Below are 18,309 nucleotides of genomic sequence, written 5' to 3' on the forward strand. Positions count from 1 at the left end.
GCAGAAACATCTCTTTTTAATCAACTGAAATCAGAGCCCAGACTGCTGAGTTATATTATGCAACAACTGCCATTTCATGTTTTTTTAAAAATTTTTTAAAAAAGATTTTGTTTGTGTGAGAGAGAGAGAGTGAGTGAGAGAGAGAGGGAGCAGGGGGAGGACAGAGGGAGAGGCTGACTTTTCACTGAGCGGGAAGCCTAATATAGGGCTTGATCCTGAGACTTCAGGATCATGACCTGAGCCAAAGGCAGATGCTTTACCAACTGAGCCATCCAGGAACCCCAACTGCCATTATTTTAGGAAATCTTCATCTATCATAAATATAAAAGGTGAGTGGGGGGCAAAAGAGGTTAAGAGCTAGGAATTCATAATAAATTAATTTTCATGCTATAATTTTAGTAATAACTTTTTTTTTTCTTTATCATATGGATAAGTGAGTAGCTATAAAATCTAGTTTTCACTGACTAGGGCAGCTCTTGCTCACATAAAGGCATTTCTTTTTCTATCCCTATCAATCCTAATGTTAGCACACTGCTTCCTATGGTTTATCATTTTTAGGATAAAGCACGGAACCACTCAAAGAAACTGCTTTTGTTCATCACAATCCCATTTAAGCCAATACTAATGTAATGACTTTGACATTTCTGATTAGTCCACTCTCCACTGAGAGCCAACCTTTGATATGAAAATTCCAGCTTAAAGAAATGCCTATATTTGCAAATTTAACTAATATTTAGTTTCCTTTTTCTTACGTGTTACAATATAAATATAATAAAATTTATTCCTTCAAAGCAGTTTAGTCCCCTCTAGCTCATGATTCTAGCATCAGAAACAGCACTATTTTTATTTTATTTTATTTATTTTATTTTTTATTTATTTTATTTTATTTTATTTTATTTTATTTTATTTATTTTTTTATTTTTTTAGAGACAGAGCATGAGCAAGGTGGAGAGGGGCAGAGGAAGAGAGAAAATCTTAAGCAGGCTCCATGCCTATTGTGGAGTCTGACTCAAGGCTTGATTTCATTACCCTGAGAACATGAGCTGAGCCGAAATCAAGAGTCAGATGCTTAACTGACTGGGCTACCCCAAAATTATTTTCTAGTAACATTTATTTGAACTTATATTCCACAAGTTTAATAAAATCAACTAAGTCACACTATGACATTTATATTAATATAGTAACTTTCTTTAAAAATTATTTTCATGCAGTATTAATGAAGATGTTAGGAAATTCATCAGTACTGCTAATTTACATTCTTCATGCTTGGGGGCTCTTTATTTAAGATTTTATTTATTTATTCACGAGAGACACAGAGAGAGAGAGGCAGAGACACAGGCAGAGAGAGACACAGGCTTCATGCAGGGAGCCCGATGTGGGACTCCATCCCGGGACTCCAGGATCATGCCCTGGGCCAAAGGCAGGTGCTCAAGTGCTGAGCCAACCAGGTGTCCCAGAAAAACTTATTTTAAAAGTTAGGACTGTGAAAAGACAAGGAAGTGAAAGAAGAAAGAACTAACACTTACTGGGCACTGTTTGCATTCTGGGGACTGTAATATGTGCTTCAGCGCATCTCCTGTAATTTAATTCTCACAACTATACTATGTAGAAAGTATCATTACCATTTATAAATGAGGAAAATGGGTCTCAAAGACTAAATAATGTGTCTAACATTACACAGCTGAGAGGCGGTGGCACCTGGATCCAAATCCTGATATGCTTGATTCTAATGCCTACTATCTGCATCTACCTCAGGCTCTCAGATTACCCTGCCCCACTGCAATGAAGAGTCCCAAAAACAAAGTAAAGAGTTACATACCTTTTGTGTTTCATCCTTCTTCTCTTGTTTGAGAATGTCAGTTAAGTTAATGAGCTTTTCCATAGCCTCAACTTGCCTATTTAGGTGCTTCAAATACATCCCACAAGCACGGCAATAGGACTCCAAAAGCAGGCCAAACCTCTGACTAACCGTTTTATTGTGCATCTCAGATCTAAAAGAGCAGTATAAGATAAGTAAAAAAAAATAAGACCCCCCAACACTCACTATATATATGGCCTAAAATAAGTATATGTATATATGTATACAATCTTAAGAAAATAATGAAACCCATTTTCAAAATCTAATAAATGTTATAACATTTATTAACATACTAACAATAAAATGATTTAAAATTTATCATTTGGAGACAAAATAATCAAGAATTTAAGATAGCTCTTGGAACTGTAAATTTAATAAACTAGTTTTTAGGCCTATTTCAACTACTTTTCATTTACTAATCTTAGCACAAGATATATTAACCACATAAAACAAACTGATGGTTACCGGAGGGGAGGTGGTTGGTGGCTGGGTGAAATAGGTGATGGGGATTAAGGAGTGCACTTGCTTTAATGATGAGCACCAGAAGTGAGTTGTATAGAAGTGTTTAATCACCATATTGTACATATTGTAATACTAATAACATTACACTGCATGTTAACTGGAATTTAAATAAGAGCTTAAAAATAAAGATACATAAACATGAAACAAATCAGCACAAAAGTAATAAAATGGACAGGGAGGGAGTGACAAGCTCAGTGAGTACTATTTGATCCTGTGGCATACATGTCCCTTTTTCATACTGTCTTTGAATTTAAGTTATTTTAAACCTAGCTTCAAGATTCCATTTTGATTCATTTTTAACATTTAAAAGACCAAGTTAATTATAAAAAAAATCAAGTTAATGATAAATCTTTCTAAATTTAGAAAACAGTATATGGCTTATGATCTCACCTTGAGTATAAGATAGATCATATTATTCTACAAAATATTTTTTATTCTTAATTAGCTTGTTTCCTAGTTAAAAAACTTGGGATTTCTGTCACTATTGTTCTGAATTCCAAGTTAGGATTATTTTTCTTTATTTTGGGTATTTTAACCCACGCATACAGTAAAATCAACTGCAATATTAACCAATATTAATCTAGCAAATTTTTCTTTGCTTAAAGTAATATCAAAGTCTTTAAAAACATTTCAGCTCTCATTTCTATATAAAATTCAAAACTGAATTTAATATTAAAGAGAAAAAGTTGAAGGAAAGCTTACCACTGGTACAACTAACTTTCATTATGGAAAACTCAAACAAAAACAGTATGTACGTAATATTTATAGATCTATTAAGAAAGCAAGTAATATATATCTAAAGAATTTAATGGGAAAATAACATGACTTACTTTAAGTGCCAAAAGAAAAAATGCCCAATCCTTTGATTAGTCAATGCTTTCTTGAGTAAAAATCTCACAAGCAGGTTATCCAAATATTGTTCATATTTTAGGACCTATGTGATTAAACACAAACAAAAAAAACGTTGTATTGATCAGGGTCAGTTTTTGCAGGGTTGGATTTAAAGAAACATTTTAAGAAAGTAGGTAATACTGGTAATAAAACTGACTTTTATTTATTTTTATTATTTTATGTTTTAAAAGATTTTATTTACTTATTTGACAGAGAGAGAGAGAGAGAGCGCAGGAGACAAGCAGGGGGAGCAGCAAGCAGAGGGAGAGGAAGAGGGAGAAAGAGAAGCAGGCTCCCTACTGAGCAAGGAGTCCAATGCGGGGCTCAATCCCAGGACCCTGGGATCATGACCTAAGCCTAAGGCAGATGCTTAACTGATTGAGCCACCAGGAACCCTTAGAACTGATTTTTTAAAAAGTGTAAAACCAGTATAGATAAAGATCCACAGTTTGGATAAAGTTGCACAGATTAGAATAAAACATTATATTTTTGTTTTACAATATTTTACCTGTACTAGCTGAATTAGGTACTGAGAAAGCTTGTCATCTGTTAAGTATTTTTCCAAGCACCGAACAGCAAAACCTCGAACCATAGGATCTGGGTAATTACAGTCCAGAAGCTCCATAGCCTGTTCAGGTTTGATTGGAGGCCAATCTTTTACTAAGCAGTACATCTGTTATGAGAAAGACAATAAATCTATTTAAAAAGCAAAGATAGTTGTAAGGACCCTCTAAGACATTTTCTTACTTTCTTATTTTAAAATTAGATAAGAGCCCTCCTTATGAACTCGGTGCTTAAAATGTTCAATTCTAATTAACTTCATCAGTGGAAGTGGTGTGAATAATATTTTTCTCTATTAACATAAAACATATAATATTTAATACTATTGTTTCTGAGAGAAAACAATTTGAGTGACACACCAATTTTATATGACAGTTATTCTGTAATCTCAAACATGCATTTACCTGAGCTACTTCATCTCTAGAATTCCATTTAACGGACAGAAGCAGTTTGGGTAGAATTTCAGGGATAGTTACACAATATTGTCTGTGTGGAAAAGACAAAACAAAACAAAAAACATTCTTGCATGTTATTCAAAAGGCCTAGATATCTAAATTTTCAACTATGTAATCTTTCCAAACACTTTTAAAACTTACTATTACTAGCCTTTTCTAAAATCAAAAGAAATCAGCGTTTAACACTATAGTTACATATATATATATATGTGTGTGTGTATACTTAGACACAGTTATAATGGCAAGGAAGACATAAGAAAAATCCAAATGGAAGACAGATATTTCAAAAAAATTATGAATTTATTTCATAACACTATACAGCTCCTTTTATTAACCTACTTATGCAATGGAAACCATGAGAAGAGTCATCACTTCTACTGTAGTCACTGTACAAAATTTATGGTTCAGTGGACTTTCTGCAGAAATGCACTATAACTGCTTTATTTAAATAAACCAGCGTATACTTCCCAAGTGGTGGGATAGTTTCTTCATAAGTGAAAAATAAAGTACTGCACTATTACTCTGAGGAAGTGTAAGAAGGAAAATGGAAGGAACATCTAAAAATTGAAATATCTAGACCAACTATAACTAAATTGATCTAAATCTACAGGGTTATTTAATTATTTATATCTTGAATTTCATTTAAAAGAATCCCCCAAAATCAAATCCTAAAAAAAGTCGTAACAGGGATTTAGAATTTTAAAAAAGCCTTCAGCACTTGAAGGTGGAAGGTTAGTACCAATGCAGCATGACTTTCTAGAAATACTGATCTTTATCACAGTCTGAAAAAGAACAATGTTTACAATTAAAAAGTCATGTAAATTATGCTTTATACACTTTAACAGGTATGGTAAAACCTGCAAGATAAGTCAAAATCAGTACTTTCATATGTAACAGAAGAAACAGGGAATCTCCATCTTAACATTTACCTGTGGCTCCACAGAAAATCTTTCTCTTGCTCAGTGATTTCAGAGAGAGGATCTCGGGTACAAATTGCTCGGAGCTGTTCTTTATCATTTTCTCTTAATTCGTTGTCTCTAGCCAGTCTGTTACTCTGTAAAATAAAGGAATATCTTATATGATTTCCTTTGCCACATTTTTCCCTGGATTCATGAGTGATCTACAAGAAGAGAAAATGGCGAATAACTTTATGTTGCATATTAACTGTTGTGAAAGTTTCTTCTCATCACAAGCCTTTATTTTCAGGGATAGAGGAGAATCAACTTAAGGTAGTATTTGTGGAACAAATCTAGTAATCTTAGTTAACATTACCACGAGCCTCAGAACGGTCTCGACCAAAGTGAGTCAGGGACCAAAGTATCTCAGACTGAGATATTAGGGGGTAGAAGCGAATAATTTACTTCTCTTCCTGATGAGGATCCTTCCTAGAATTCTATTAACTAATCTGTTCATGTTTCTGGAATAATAAGAAATAGTAAAATAATAAAATAAAAATGTAAATTCTTTCATAATCTTTGCCCGAATATATCTGAATAATCACTGCAAGGTTTTCAAATTTAAAAAGTAAAAATAAATAAGAGAAAAAAGGAAAAGAAACACCCTCTTTAAAACACTGGACATTAAATGATTGGAAACTAAAGTGAAAATACTATAACTTTTGGTAAAATTCCAAGATTGCAAGTAATGTATTTATTCCCTTGAAATACAGATATATATTGACTGCACAATGAGTAATTATGAATGTATCTTAATATACTATGAAAACAAGTATACATCCCTTGGAATGGGTTACACATATTCCCAATGGCTAAAAATGAAAGCAGGTATCCATGCCACTTGATTTATATTAACATTTTATTAACATTTAAATATTATTAATTTTTCCAATAGCATAAAGGAATATTACTGGCACATGTCCATCAACAAATACTTATTAAAACGTCCTGTGCCTTGTTTTTTTTTCTTACTGCTGGGGATCTTAAATAGGAAAAGAACCTGCACTAACAGGGTCCTCATTATGGTCAAAAATTAAATGAATAAAAAAAAATGAAAAGGTAATACAAATAAATACTTTGGGTGACATAATGGAGAATGACCAAGTGGCTACTTTACACTGGGTGTTTGGATACAGCCTCTGAGAAGGGAGTATTTAATTTGTGTTCCAAATGACAAGAAAAAACCACCCACACTAAGATCAGGGAAAAGACCACTGTAGATGGAGGAAACAGTGACAGTGACCGAAGGAGAGAATGAGTTTGATGTGAGGGAGGAACAGGAAGACCTGTGAGCCTGAAGCCCAGTGGATGAAGAAAAGTCCTCCTCTGCTTCCAAGCTCAACTAACAACATACACTTTCATTTTAACTTTAATGTTACCATCTTAGAGTAGTAAAAAGTTCTTTCTTGAACCCAATATATATTAGCTTTTCAACCCAGCCCTCTGTAGTCATTTTTGGCACACTACTGGTTATTCCATCATAGCACTTACCATGATTAATAACGTTATTTTATTTTATTTTTTACCACCTTAATGTCTATTTTCACCATTAGACTGTATCTGCAATGGAGATCTCTTTAGGTCACAACTTTATTACCCAGTACCTCTCATACAATAAATTTAAACATACAGTTAGCATTCAATATCTATTTGTTAACTGAAGGCAGGCTAGGGCTCTGAATAAAGAAGAGGCAGAGCTGCAGTAACGATATTAGCATATGGAGAATGTAATTATATCATTATACTGTCCAAGAGCTCAGAGGAGCTATGCCAGTGTAACTAAAACACACGAATCCTTCTCTACACAAAGAGGATAAACCCAAATCCACTGATTATGACTGATATTTAAGAAAACTCAGTGATCTTTCTTACCAGTCCTGCATGGGAATAACTAAATCCTGCTTCCCGAGACACTGACCAGTTGGCATGCTCTTCAATCACTGACATATCTGGGAACTTTACCACACTGCTGAACCAGTCAAACTCCAACTCTAAGCATGGAGTTTCCTAAGAGATGGAATAAAGGTTATAATATATCAAGTTGTGCTTGACTGTATAAAAAAAAAAAAAAGAAAGAATTCTAATTTGATAATAAATAGCTTACTTTATTTGGATTTGACCCAGTAACACCAATAGGGTTCAGCAAATCTTCTAATCCATGAGGTACTGGCCAAAGATTCAGAGCCATTTTTCCAGATACTAGAGTATCTGTGTAATCAAACAAGTTTATATTTCCCCAGGCCAATGGACAGTGTTCCTTCAAAAACAAACAAAAATATTCACTACTCCGTGGATTAAATTACAAAATACATTTCAAACACTTTTGTTCCCCAGAAAGAATTCAATAACTATTGCTACAATGATATCTATAATAAGCCACATCAATTTTTTAAAAATACAAGTGCTTTCTGTTTTCCTATTTGAAATTACATAAATTTTTCTTTAATTATAAATAGGAGATATGAACCTATCTCTGTAAGACAGGCAGAGACTGACATCTAGTCACCTAACAGACAGTTGCATGCTTAAAAAATTGTATCAAGGTGAATTCAGGACATATTCATCATAAATAAACTCAGGAAGCTCTCCTAAGGTTGTCTTCTATGACACATTTATTAAAATTTTACAAATATCTAATTTTTTTAGATAAAGAAAAAAATAAAAAAAAATCCTTTTTTTTTTTTTTAAGATTTCATTTATTTATTCATGAGACAGAGAGAGGCAGGCAGAGACATAGGCAGAGGGAGAAGCAGGCTCCCTATGGTGAGCCTGATGTGGAACTCGATTCCACGACCCTGGGATCATGACCTGAGCCAAAGCAGATGCTCAACCATTGAGCCACATAGGAATCCTGAAAAAAAAATCAGTTTCTTGATAAAAATTTAAATCAGTAGTATAACTAGGAGTTTTTTAGAGGTAAATATTATTCCTTTTGAAGTACTTTACCTCTTTAGCACCCTTTCGGCCTTTAACAGAACAAATGGAAAGGCAAAGTCGAGCAGCACGAGGAAGATCAGGAATGTATATATCGTAATTTAGCCATTCATTCCACCTATGTAAAGTTTTAAAGAAAAAAATAATTTACCAAAAAAGGGCTTCATCCATAGTATATAAACAACTACAAATCATCAAGAAAACAAGAAATCAAGTGAAAAATAGGCCAGAGATCAAGTGGAATGAACATACTTCACAAGATCATATCCAAATGGCCAATAAACATAAGAAAATAGTGAATATTATTTGTCATCCAGAAAACACAAAATAAATCTCATGGAGATACCAGTATACAAGAGATTGGCTAAAACTATAAAGGCTGATGATACCGATGATACCAAGGGAGGGTAAGGATGTGCAGTAACAGGAAATCTCTCTCTCTCTTTTTTTTTTAGGGTTTTTATTTATTTTTTTTTTAATAATAAATTTATTTTTTATTGGTGTTCAATTGCCAACATACAGAATAACACCCAGTGCTCATCCTGTCAAGTGCCCACCTCAGTGCCCGCCACCCAGTCACCCCCAGCCCCCGCCCTCCTCCCCTTCTACCACCCCTAGTTCGTTTCCCAGAATTAGGAGTGTAGCAGTAACAGGAAATCTCATACACTGCTATTGTTCTATTTCTTGACCAGTATAGTGGTTATATGGGTATTGAGTGTGATAATTCACTGAACTTTATGATTTGTATACTTTTATGCACTTTTACTATACTTCAGTAAAAAAAATAATTAAAAACAAAATAGCTTATATAAAAAGCACATGGAAAAGGGAAACTCAAAGAAGAGTGAAATTTCCTATTAAAATTACAATATATTTACTTTTACATATGGTGTAGTTTTATTCAGAAAAACTCATTAAATAAGTCAGTACATAAATAAAATGAAGGATATGTAAGCAGTAACATATTTGAGGATGAGTATAACTACTTCACAAGAAGCAACAGTTAACATTCATAATAAGAAAATAATAAAAAGTGGCTATAGAAAGTGATGACAAAAATTCTTCAAATATTAATGATAAATTCACTTCAATTTACTGGATTTTACATGTGAAATTATGTCTATAATGGGTGGACATTTTGTAAATAGCCAAGTAACAGCACACTGTTTTGTTTTGCTTTCAAATATTATAGCAACAGTTACCAGTATAAACTCAGAAGTCAGACTATGGAGAGTAGAATCCTATTCCAACATTTTATTAAATGTGTGACCCTTGCTTTTGCCTGTTTCTCATTTGTGAAGGACTAAGAATAGTACTTACTCCATAAGGTTGTTGTGAGTTAACACTAGTAAAGGAGTTTCTGTCTGGAACGGTCAGATAACACAAGTAAAGTGATTGGAATAGTAACTGGTCCACGATAAAAGCTCAAGTGCTAGACATTAATCTAGAAAATTTTTCAAAAGGGTTTTTCCTAATTCTATTTTTTATTATAAATAAAGTAAGACTTAACAATAAAATGGTATAAAAATTCTATTTTTAATTAGCCAAACTAAGATATAAACTTTATTACTAAAGTTTTATGGACAAAGATTTAAAAAAATATGGTTCTCTGATGCAGAGAAGGCTTACAGTTAAATGTGAGAACTTAGTAAAAGGAATTCTAAAGGGAAAAGAAACAATAAATACAGATAGAAGAAATGCAGGTAGTAGGGATTTGGTAAGTCCACAGTAATTTAAGAAAATTAAAGATACATGTACTTAAATGTACCTAGGAGTTTTTATTACTTCTAAATCTTTAGAATTGCTCATAATTAATGAAAAATACTCTACACACTTTCTGAGAGCTATGTCCTATGAATGTAGTTGTTCAATACCATGTTAATTGACTAAAACATGTTTCTCTCTTCCTCTAAAGTTCATACAGACACGTGAGTGCACACACCCCAATTAAGTTCTTCATTTTTTTAATGTTTTTAAAAAGATTTCATTTATTTATTTGACAGAGAGAGAGAGAGAGCATACGCACACAAGCAGGAGGAGTAGCAGAGGGAGAGGGAGAAGCAGGCTCCCCACTGAGCAGGGAGCCCAATGCGGGTGATCCCAGGACCCTGAGGTCATGACCTGACCTGAAGGCAGATGCTTAACCAAGTGAGCCACCCAGGTGCCCAAGTTCTTTATTTTTAGGGGGTATATATATATATATATACACATATATATATATATATATGAAGATATATTCCAAAATTTTGGAATATTTTGGAATATATATATATATTCCAAATTAATTTTGATTTTGATTTTGGGAGAGAACTGGTAACGTCTATGAAGAAATCATTAAGTATCTATTTTATTTAGCATATGGGAAGCCCAAATTTGGAATGATCACTTAATCTCAGTAAGAGTTTTTTAAAAACTTCTTTTCTATTTAATAATTTCATATTCTTTTATTCTTGATTTTAACTTTGTGAATACAGAAAAGTTAAAAGATCTACTTAAATCCTCATACTACCATCATAAGGATTTTACCCTTTAACTAGAGAATTCTTTATTATTAAGGATTTTAATTTTAATTTCAATATAGTTAAATGTATATTGTTATATTAGTTTCAGGTGCACAACATAGTGATTCAACAATTCTATACAGAACTCATCATGGTTAAGTGTACTCTTAATTCCCATCACTTATTTTTCCCATCCCCCCATAATCTCTCCTCTGGTAACTCTCTGTTCTCTGTAGTTAAGAGTCCGTTTCTTGGTTGGTCTCTTCTTTTCCCCCTTTGTTCATTTGTTTCTTAAATTCCACATGACTGAAATCTCATGGTATTTGTGTTTCTCTGAGTCATTTCACTTAACTATACTCTCTAGCTCCATCCATGTTGCTACAAATGGCAAGATTATTTTTATGACTGAATAATATTCCATTACATATAATGGAATAATAATAGTCCATTACATATAATTACATACATATATATAAATAAATCCCCTCTTCTTTAGCCATTCATCTATCAATGGACACTTGGGCTGCTTCCATAATTTGGCTACTGTAAATAATGCTGCTATAAACCTAGGAATGCATAATATATCTTTTCAAATTAGTGTTTTCATATTCTTTGGATAAATACCTAGTAGTGGGATTGCCGGATCATAGGGTAGTTCTCTTTATAACTTTTTGAGGAAACTCCTTACTGTTTTCCAGAGTGGCTGCACCAGTTTACATTCCCAGCAACAATGCACGAGGGTTCCTTTTTCTCCATATCTTCACCAACACTTGTTTTTTGTAGTTTTGATTTGCACTTCCCTGATGAGTGATGCTGAGCATATTTTCATGAGTTTGTTGGCAATCTATATGTCTGTCTTCTTTGGAGATGTCTGTTTATGTTTTCTGCCCATGCTTTAAATGGGTTATTTGATTTTGGGGTGTTGAGTTTTAGGAGTTCTTTATATATTTTGGATACTAACCCTTTATCGGATATGTCATTTGCAAATATCTTCTCTCATTCAGTAGGTTGTCTTTTAGTTTTGTTGATTATTTCCTTTCTGTATAGAAGTTTTTTATTTTGATGTAGTCCCAATGGCTTATTTTTGCATTTGTTTACCTTACATCAGGAAACATACCTAGAAAAATGTTGCTACAGCTGACATCAGAGAAATTACTGCCTGTGCTCTCTTCCAGGATTTCTTTAATTTCAGGTCTCTCATTCAGGACTTTAACCCATTTTAAGTTTATTTTTGTGTATTCTGTAAAAAAGTGGTCCAGTTTCATTCTTTTGCATGTAGCTGTCCAGTTTTCTCAACATCATTTGTTGAAGAGATTGTTTTTTTCCCCATTACATATTTTTGCTTCTTGTTGAAAATTAATTAACCATATAATTGTGGGTTTCTGGGTTTTCTATCTTCTTCCATTGATTTATGTGTCTATTTTTGTGCCAGTACCATAATGTTTTGATAACTGCAGCTTTAATTTTTTAAATTTTTTAATTTTTTTATTGGAGTTGAATTTGCCAACATATAGCATTACACCCAGTGCCCATCACCCAGTCATCCCAACCCACCCCCCCACCTCCCTTTCCACTACCCCTGTTCATTTCCCAGAGTTAGGTGGATGACTGCAGCTTTGCAACATAACTTAAAAGTCTGAAATTATGATACACCCCCCTCCCCCCGCTTTGTGTTTTTCAAGTTTGTTTGGACTATTCAGGGTCTTTTGTGGTTCCATACAGATTTCAGGATTATTTGTTCTAATTCTGTGAGAAGAATGCTGTTGGCATTTGACAAGAATTGCATTAAATCTGTAGGTTGCTTTGGCTAGTATCAGATTTTAATAATACTTGTCTTCTAACCCAAGAGCATATGGAATATCTTTCCATTTGTTTGTATCATCTTCAATTTCTTTCAATAATGTTTTGTAGTTTTCAGAGTACAGGTCTTTCACCTCTTTGGTTAAGTTTATTCTTCAGTATTTTATTATTTTGTGCAACTGTAAATCGGATTGTTTTTTTTTTCCCTTTCTGTTGCTTCATTATTGGTGTACAGAAATACAACAGATTTTTGGGGGGATCCCCGGGTGGCTCAGCAGTTTAGCCCCTGCCTTTGGCCCAGGGCGTGATCCTGGAGTCCCGGGATCGAGTCCCACATCAGGCTTCCTGCATGGAGCCTGCTTCTCCCTCTGCCTGTGTCTCTGTCTCTCTCTGTCTCTCATGAATAAATAAATAAGATCTTTAAAAATAAATAAATAAATAAAAAAACCCCACAACAAAACAGAAATACAACAGATTTTTTAAGTTGGTTTTGTGTTTTGTGACCTTACTGTTTATCAGTTTTAGCAGTTTTTTGATAAAGAGTCTTTAGGCTTTTCTTTTTAAAAATTTATTTAATTTCAATGTAATTAACATATAGTGTATTATTAATCTCAGAGGTAGAATTTAGTGATTCATCAGTTGCATATAACACCCAATGCTCATTTACATCAAGTGCCCTTCTTAATGCCTATCACCCAGTTATCCCATTCCCCCACCCACTTCCCCTCAGCAATTCTCAATTGTTTCCTAGAGTTAAGAGTCTCTTATGGTTTGTCTCCCTCTTTTTGTCTTATTTTACTTTTCTTTCCCTTCCCCTGTTCATCTATTTCTTAAATTCCATATGAGTGAAATCAGATGGTATTTGTCTTTTTCTGACTGACTTATTTCGCTTAGCATAATACCCTCTAGTTCCACCCATGTCATTGCAAATGGCAAGATTTCATTCTTTTTGATGGCTGAGTAATACTCCACTGTACACACACACACACACACACACACACTCTTCTTTATTCATTCACCTGTCGATGGGTATCTGGGCTCTTTCCATAATTTGGCTATTATGGACATTGCTGCTACAAACATAGGGGTACATATGTCCCTTTGAATCAGTATAATTGTTGGGTTGTAGGGTAGCTCTACTTCTAGCTTTTTGAGGAACCTCCATACTATTTTCCAGAATGGCCGCACCCTTGCATTCCTACAAAGAGTGTACAAGGATTCTCTTTTTCTGCATCCTTGCCAACGTTTGCTGTTTCCTGGCTTGTTAATTTTAGCCATTCTGACTGGTGTAAGGTGGTATCTCACTGTGGTTTTGATTTGTATTTCTCCAATGTCGAGTGATGTGCATTTTTTCATGTGTCTGATGGCCATTTGTATGTCTTCTTTGGAGAAATGTCCGTTTATGTCTTCTGCCCATTTCTTGACTGTATTTTTTATTTTTTGGGTATTGAGTTTGATAAATTTTTTATAGATTTTGGATACTAGTTCTTTATCTGATAAGACATTTGCAAATATCTTCTATTCCATAGGCTATCTTTTAGTTTTGTTGACTGTTTCCTTTGTTGTGTAAAAGCTTTTTATCTTGATGAAGTCCCAATAGTTCATTTTTGCTTTAGTTTCCCTTGCCTTTGAAGATGTGACTAGCAAGATGCTACAGTTGAGGTCAAAGAGGTTGCTGCTTGTGTTCTTTTCTAGGATTTTGATGGACTCTTATCTCCTATTTAGGTCTTCCATCCATTTTGAATTTATTTTTGTGTATGGTGTAAGAAAGTGGTCCAGTTTCATTTGTTGAGGAGATTTTTTTCCACTGGCTATTTTTTCCTGCTTTGTCAAAAATTATTTGACCATAGTGTTAAGGGTCCATTTCTGGGTTCTCTATTCTGTTCCACTGATCTATGTGTTTGTTTTTGTACCATTATCATACTGTTTTAATGATTACAGCTTTGTAATACAGCCTAAGATCTGGATTGTGATGCCTCCAGCTTTGGTTTTCTTTTTCAACATTGAATCTTTAGGATTTTCTATATAGAGTAACATGTCATCTGCAAACAGTGGAAGTTTTACTTCTTCCTTACCAATCTAGATGCCTTTTATTCCTTTTTCTTGACTTCTGTGGCTAGGACTTCCAGTACCACGTTGAATAAAAGTGGTGAGAGTAGACATACTTGTCTTGTTCCTGATCTTAAGGGGGAAAGACCTTAATTTTTTACCATCGACTATGATATTAGCTGTGGGTTTTTCATAGACAGCCTTTATTATGTTGAGGTACATTCCCTCTAAAAACCTACTTTGTTGAGAGTTTTTAGCATGAATGGATGTTGTACTTTGTCAAATGATTTTTCTGCATCTATTGAAATGATCATATGGTTTTTATCCTTTCTCTTACTGATGTGAGGTACCATGTTGATTAATGTGCAATTATTGAATCACTCATGCATCTCAAGAATAAATTTTGATTGTGCTGAATGATTTTTTTAATGTATTGTTAGATTTGGTTTGCCAATATTTTGTTGGGGACTTTTGCATCCATGTTCATCAGAGACACTGGCCTGTAGTTCTAGAGAATTCTTGAAGAAAAGAAATCAAATGTAAGTTCTAACTAGATAGCTCATTTACTAAAAATTTGAGCTTTTAATGTTTTATTATTAAACAAATTTACCTTTTACTTTTATAAAACTAGTTTACTTTAGGTACATGATATATCTACCCAATATTATTTTAGGGTATTCGATTGGGGCTTGTTGAACTTTCTAGAATGTTTATAGTTTTCAATAAATTTGGAAAACTTTTTGGCCAGTATTTCCTCAAATATTGTTTCTCTATTCCTCACACAACCACTCCACCCAACCTATGACAGACATGTAGTATGGGCAGGAAATAAACTTTTGCTGTACAACAAAAATTTAAAAAGATCCTGTAGTTGTTGTTTCATTCACAGGGTAACTTCTAATTTAAATATGTACCTTCTGACTGACAATAGTTCAGGTAGAGTGAGGAACTATTTCACTTCCTTCTGGTAGAGAAGGCTATCACCTTTTTGAATTTAGGCTCTAGAATGGTGGCCACATCTAGCAACTTAATTATAAGACCAGAACTTTTTCTTGACTCTCCTAGAATGCAGTCTAAATTCATTATAAAATTTACTTCTGGAGGTTTTACTAGTTTTCTCTATTGCTAGTCTACAAAATCCATCTTTAATCTTCAATAACAATCTGAGTGCTCTTAAAATATTTCTATTATATTCAGGGTAGACTCCTAATTCCCAAATGATTCTATAAAGAGCCAAAGAAATAGCAGGAAGACAAACTGTTGGATTATACTACCTTTTATTTCTTCAATTTATTTCTAGGCAGTAATCATTTAAAATGCTCCCCCAAATTCTCCCTCCATCTATGAATCTGATTTGTTCCCAAGACTCTTTATTTGAATGTATAAATATCTACTCTTGTGAGTCATGTGAGTGCCTCAGAGTAGTCTGGCTCTGAGGTTGTTCACCAACTCTCATTTCTTTTTAATGGAAATGGAGGTAAGAATAAAATACTAGGTTTATGGATCTAATGTGGGGGATCATCAGCACAAAATGTAACCATATTCTGCTCTCTACCTGATATAATGGAAAGAGAGAATCAGAAAAACGCTCTGGATAAAATTTTACAGAGAGTCGACAAAATGATCCTGTGATTGATACTCATTTGACTGAAAGTCCTTATGTTCTACATGTAATGCCTGGTGAATTTATATGACTTGTATAAAACTAAAGATGCCAAAAAAATTTACTACTTTTATTGATTATATTGCTAAATATTAACATGGCTTTTAGAAAATAAATCCATACACTTCCTTACCTGGGATTAGAACAAGGTACTCTTTGAGTGTTAACATTATCACATAAGGGTTCTCCTCCATGATAGATACCTGTTCGAACATAAATCTTAAAAAGAGAAAAAAAAGTATGTGCATATAAATATACACAAACAATACACAAAGGCACACAGACTACAGAACCAATGTTAAATGATATTAAAATATTGTAACTGATATGAATGAGAGAGAATCTATTAAGAGTTTCTATTAAAATGTTGCTTTTCTCTTCTCCCTTTCTTCACATATATACTAAGTTAATACTGATGCAGATTCTTCACCAAACAAAATGTGTTGTTGCCTCTAAGGTGACATCAGACCATAAAAAAAATCAACATAGACTCACAATCCCTTTAGGCCAGGTATGTAATTCCGACTTTTTCATATTTTAGAAAGATAAATTGGTATATATATTAAATATTACTTCATATTCTTAGCAGTTCGAACAACACTCCATAAAGACATTAATATTTCTGCAACAAAACACATGAATATTTACACTAAATGGGATATATAAAGACTATAAAAAGTCTTGCTTCAGTTAGGTCAGGTTTTGCTGCCGAATGAATTCTGTAAAACGCATGGTTTTAAGAACTTAGATTTATGGAAGTCAGAATTATTAGAATTATGGATATTAGCATTATAGACAAAGGACTGTAAACTATGCAACAGCTGAGGGAGAAGTGGCTTTCTAGATATCTGAAAACAGTGCAGGTCAACAGATTATTATACATAGTTCAATTAAAAAGTTTATATAAAATAGTAAGCATCAACACTTGACTTTACCTTGTCAATGTCTCGAATATTTACATTTACATAGGTTGCACAAAGGATTTTTATTCTGAGTGCGCTATTTATAACCCAAAGGGATTTTGTAGATGTTTCTCCATTCATATATGGTGTAGCTGTGGAGATGCGTCTGGAATAAGATGGCATTGTGAAACAGTCCATTGGCAATTGGGAGTAAAGGCTTTCTTTAGCCATCAGCATCAAATTGGGCATCCTTCCAAGCATTATACAGCTTCTTATGTACTGTAAAAGATTAAGAAGGGAGGGGAAAAGCCATTTCTTATAAGGTGTTTTATTTTAAAAGCAACATATAAGCAAAAAAAAAAAAAAAAGAAAAAAGGAATTAAAAACAACGCTTAGAGGATACTCATCATGAAAACACTGTTTATATCTGAACAACAATGTTAACCAGCTTATCCATATCTAGAATCAGACCCCAAATATTAAATATATAAATCTAAAGGAAAAAAAAATCTGTTCGCTCTAGTTCAATCCATCAATTTCTCAGATTAAAAATTGGTAGTATTAAAAATAAACTTATGAACGCTATTCACCAATATTAACCACTGAACTTTCAAAGAGTATGTCCTAAAAACAGATACTTGTCTCAAGTTTTAAATTTCATATTAATATTTTTGAAGCTTGTTACTCACCTTATACTGACTTAGAGGATATTTTTCAAGGAAGTATTCATCACATCCACATACTTTTAAAATATACTTGCCCTGATATTCTAAAACACAGAGTTTTAGTTGTTCAGATGATAGCAACATACTTCTAGTTTTTTTTCTGATTGCTTCAGCAATTACTTGTTCTGGAACACAGTCATGGTTGATTTTCAGAGTATACTTCTGCTTGTCATTATTTGGAGAAACTATTACCCAAATCACCACTATTATTTGCCCTATAACAGGAAAACATTATTAGATGCAATCACCATATATATTTCATTTTTCAAGAGACAAATTTCAAAAAGCATATACTATACCATTTTTTTCTAACTATAATCAGAAATGACTTATAAACAAACTAATTAAATACAGGTATCAGGTAGAAATCACAAATCTTCAAATATGATACAGCTGCCAGGCCATGCCCAAATCTTATGTTTTATGGCAAGCACACAAAACTGTTACTAGTGGGTCACAAGTACCTGAGGCCAAGCTAATTTTCATTCTAAA

General features: G+C 33.4%; 1 protein-coding gene across 1 annotated transcript in view; it reads right to left on the bottom strand.

Moving 5' to 3' along the window:
* PIK3CA (phosphatidylinositol-4,5-bisphosphate 3-kinase catalytic subunit alpha) overlaps window positions 1-18,309 on the bottom strand; it is an 80,944-nt gene that overhangs the window by 13,467 nt on the left and 49,168 nt on the right. The window contains exons 4-14 of the mRNA XM_041731569.1: window positions 17,782-18,032; window positions 17,126-17,371; window positions 16,324-16,409; window positions 8,190-8,295; window positions 7,348-7,500; window positions 7,116-7,250; window positions 5,217-5,341; window positions 4,237-4,318; window positions 3,780-3,944; window positions 3,211-3,314; window positions 1,820-1,991 (exon numbers count right to left, since the gene is read on the bottom strand). Coding sequence (XP_041587503.1) covers window positions 1,820-1,991; window positions 3,211-3,314; window positions 3,780-3,944; window positions 4,237-4,318; window positions 5,217-5,341; window positions 7,116-7,250; window positions 7,348-7,500; window positions 8,190-8,295; window positions 16,324-16,409; window positions 17,126-17,371; window positions 17,782-18,032 — 1,625 coding nt within the window. The remainder of the gene's footprint in view (window positions 1-1,819; window positions 1,992-3,210; window positions 3,315-3,779; window positions 3,945-4,236; window positions 4,319-5,216; window positions 5,342-7,115; window positions 7,251-7,347; window positions 7,501-8,189; window positions 8,296-16,323; window positions 16,410-17,125; window positions 17,372-17,781; window positions 18,033-18,309) is intronic.

This window comes from Vulpes lagopus, chromosome 17 (genome assembly GCF_018345385.1).
Source record: "Vulpes lagopus strain Blue_001 chromosome 17, ASM1834538v1, whole genome shotgun sequence".
NCBI classification, from domain to species: Eukaryota; Metazoa; Chordata; class Mammalia; order Carnivora; family Canidae; genus Vulpes; species Vulpes lagopus.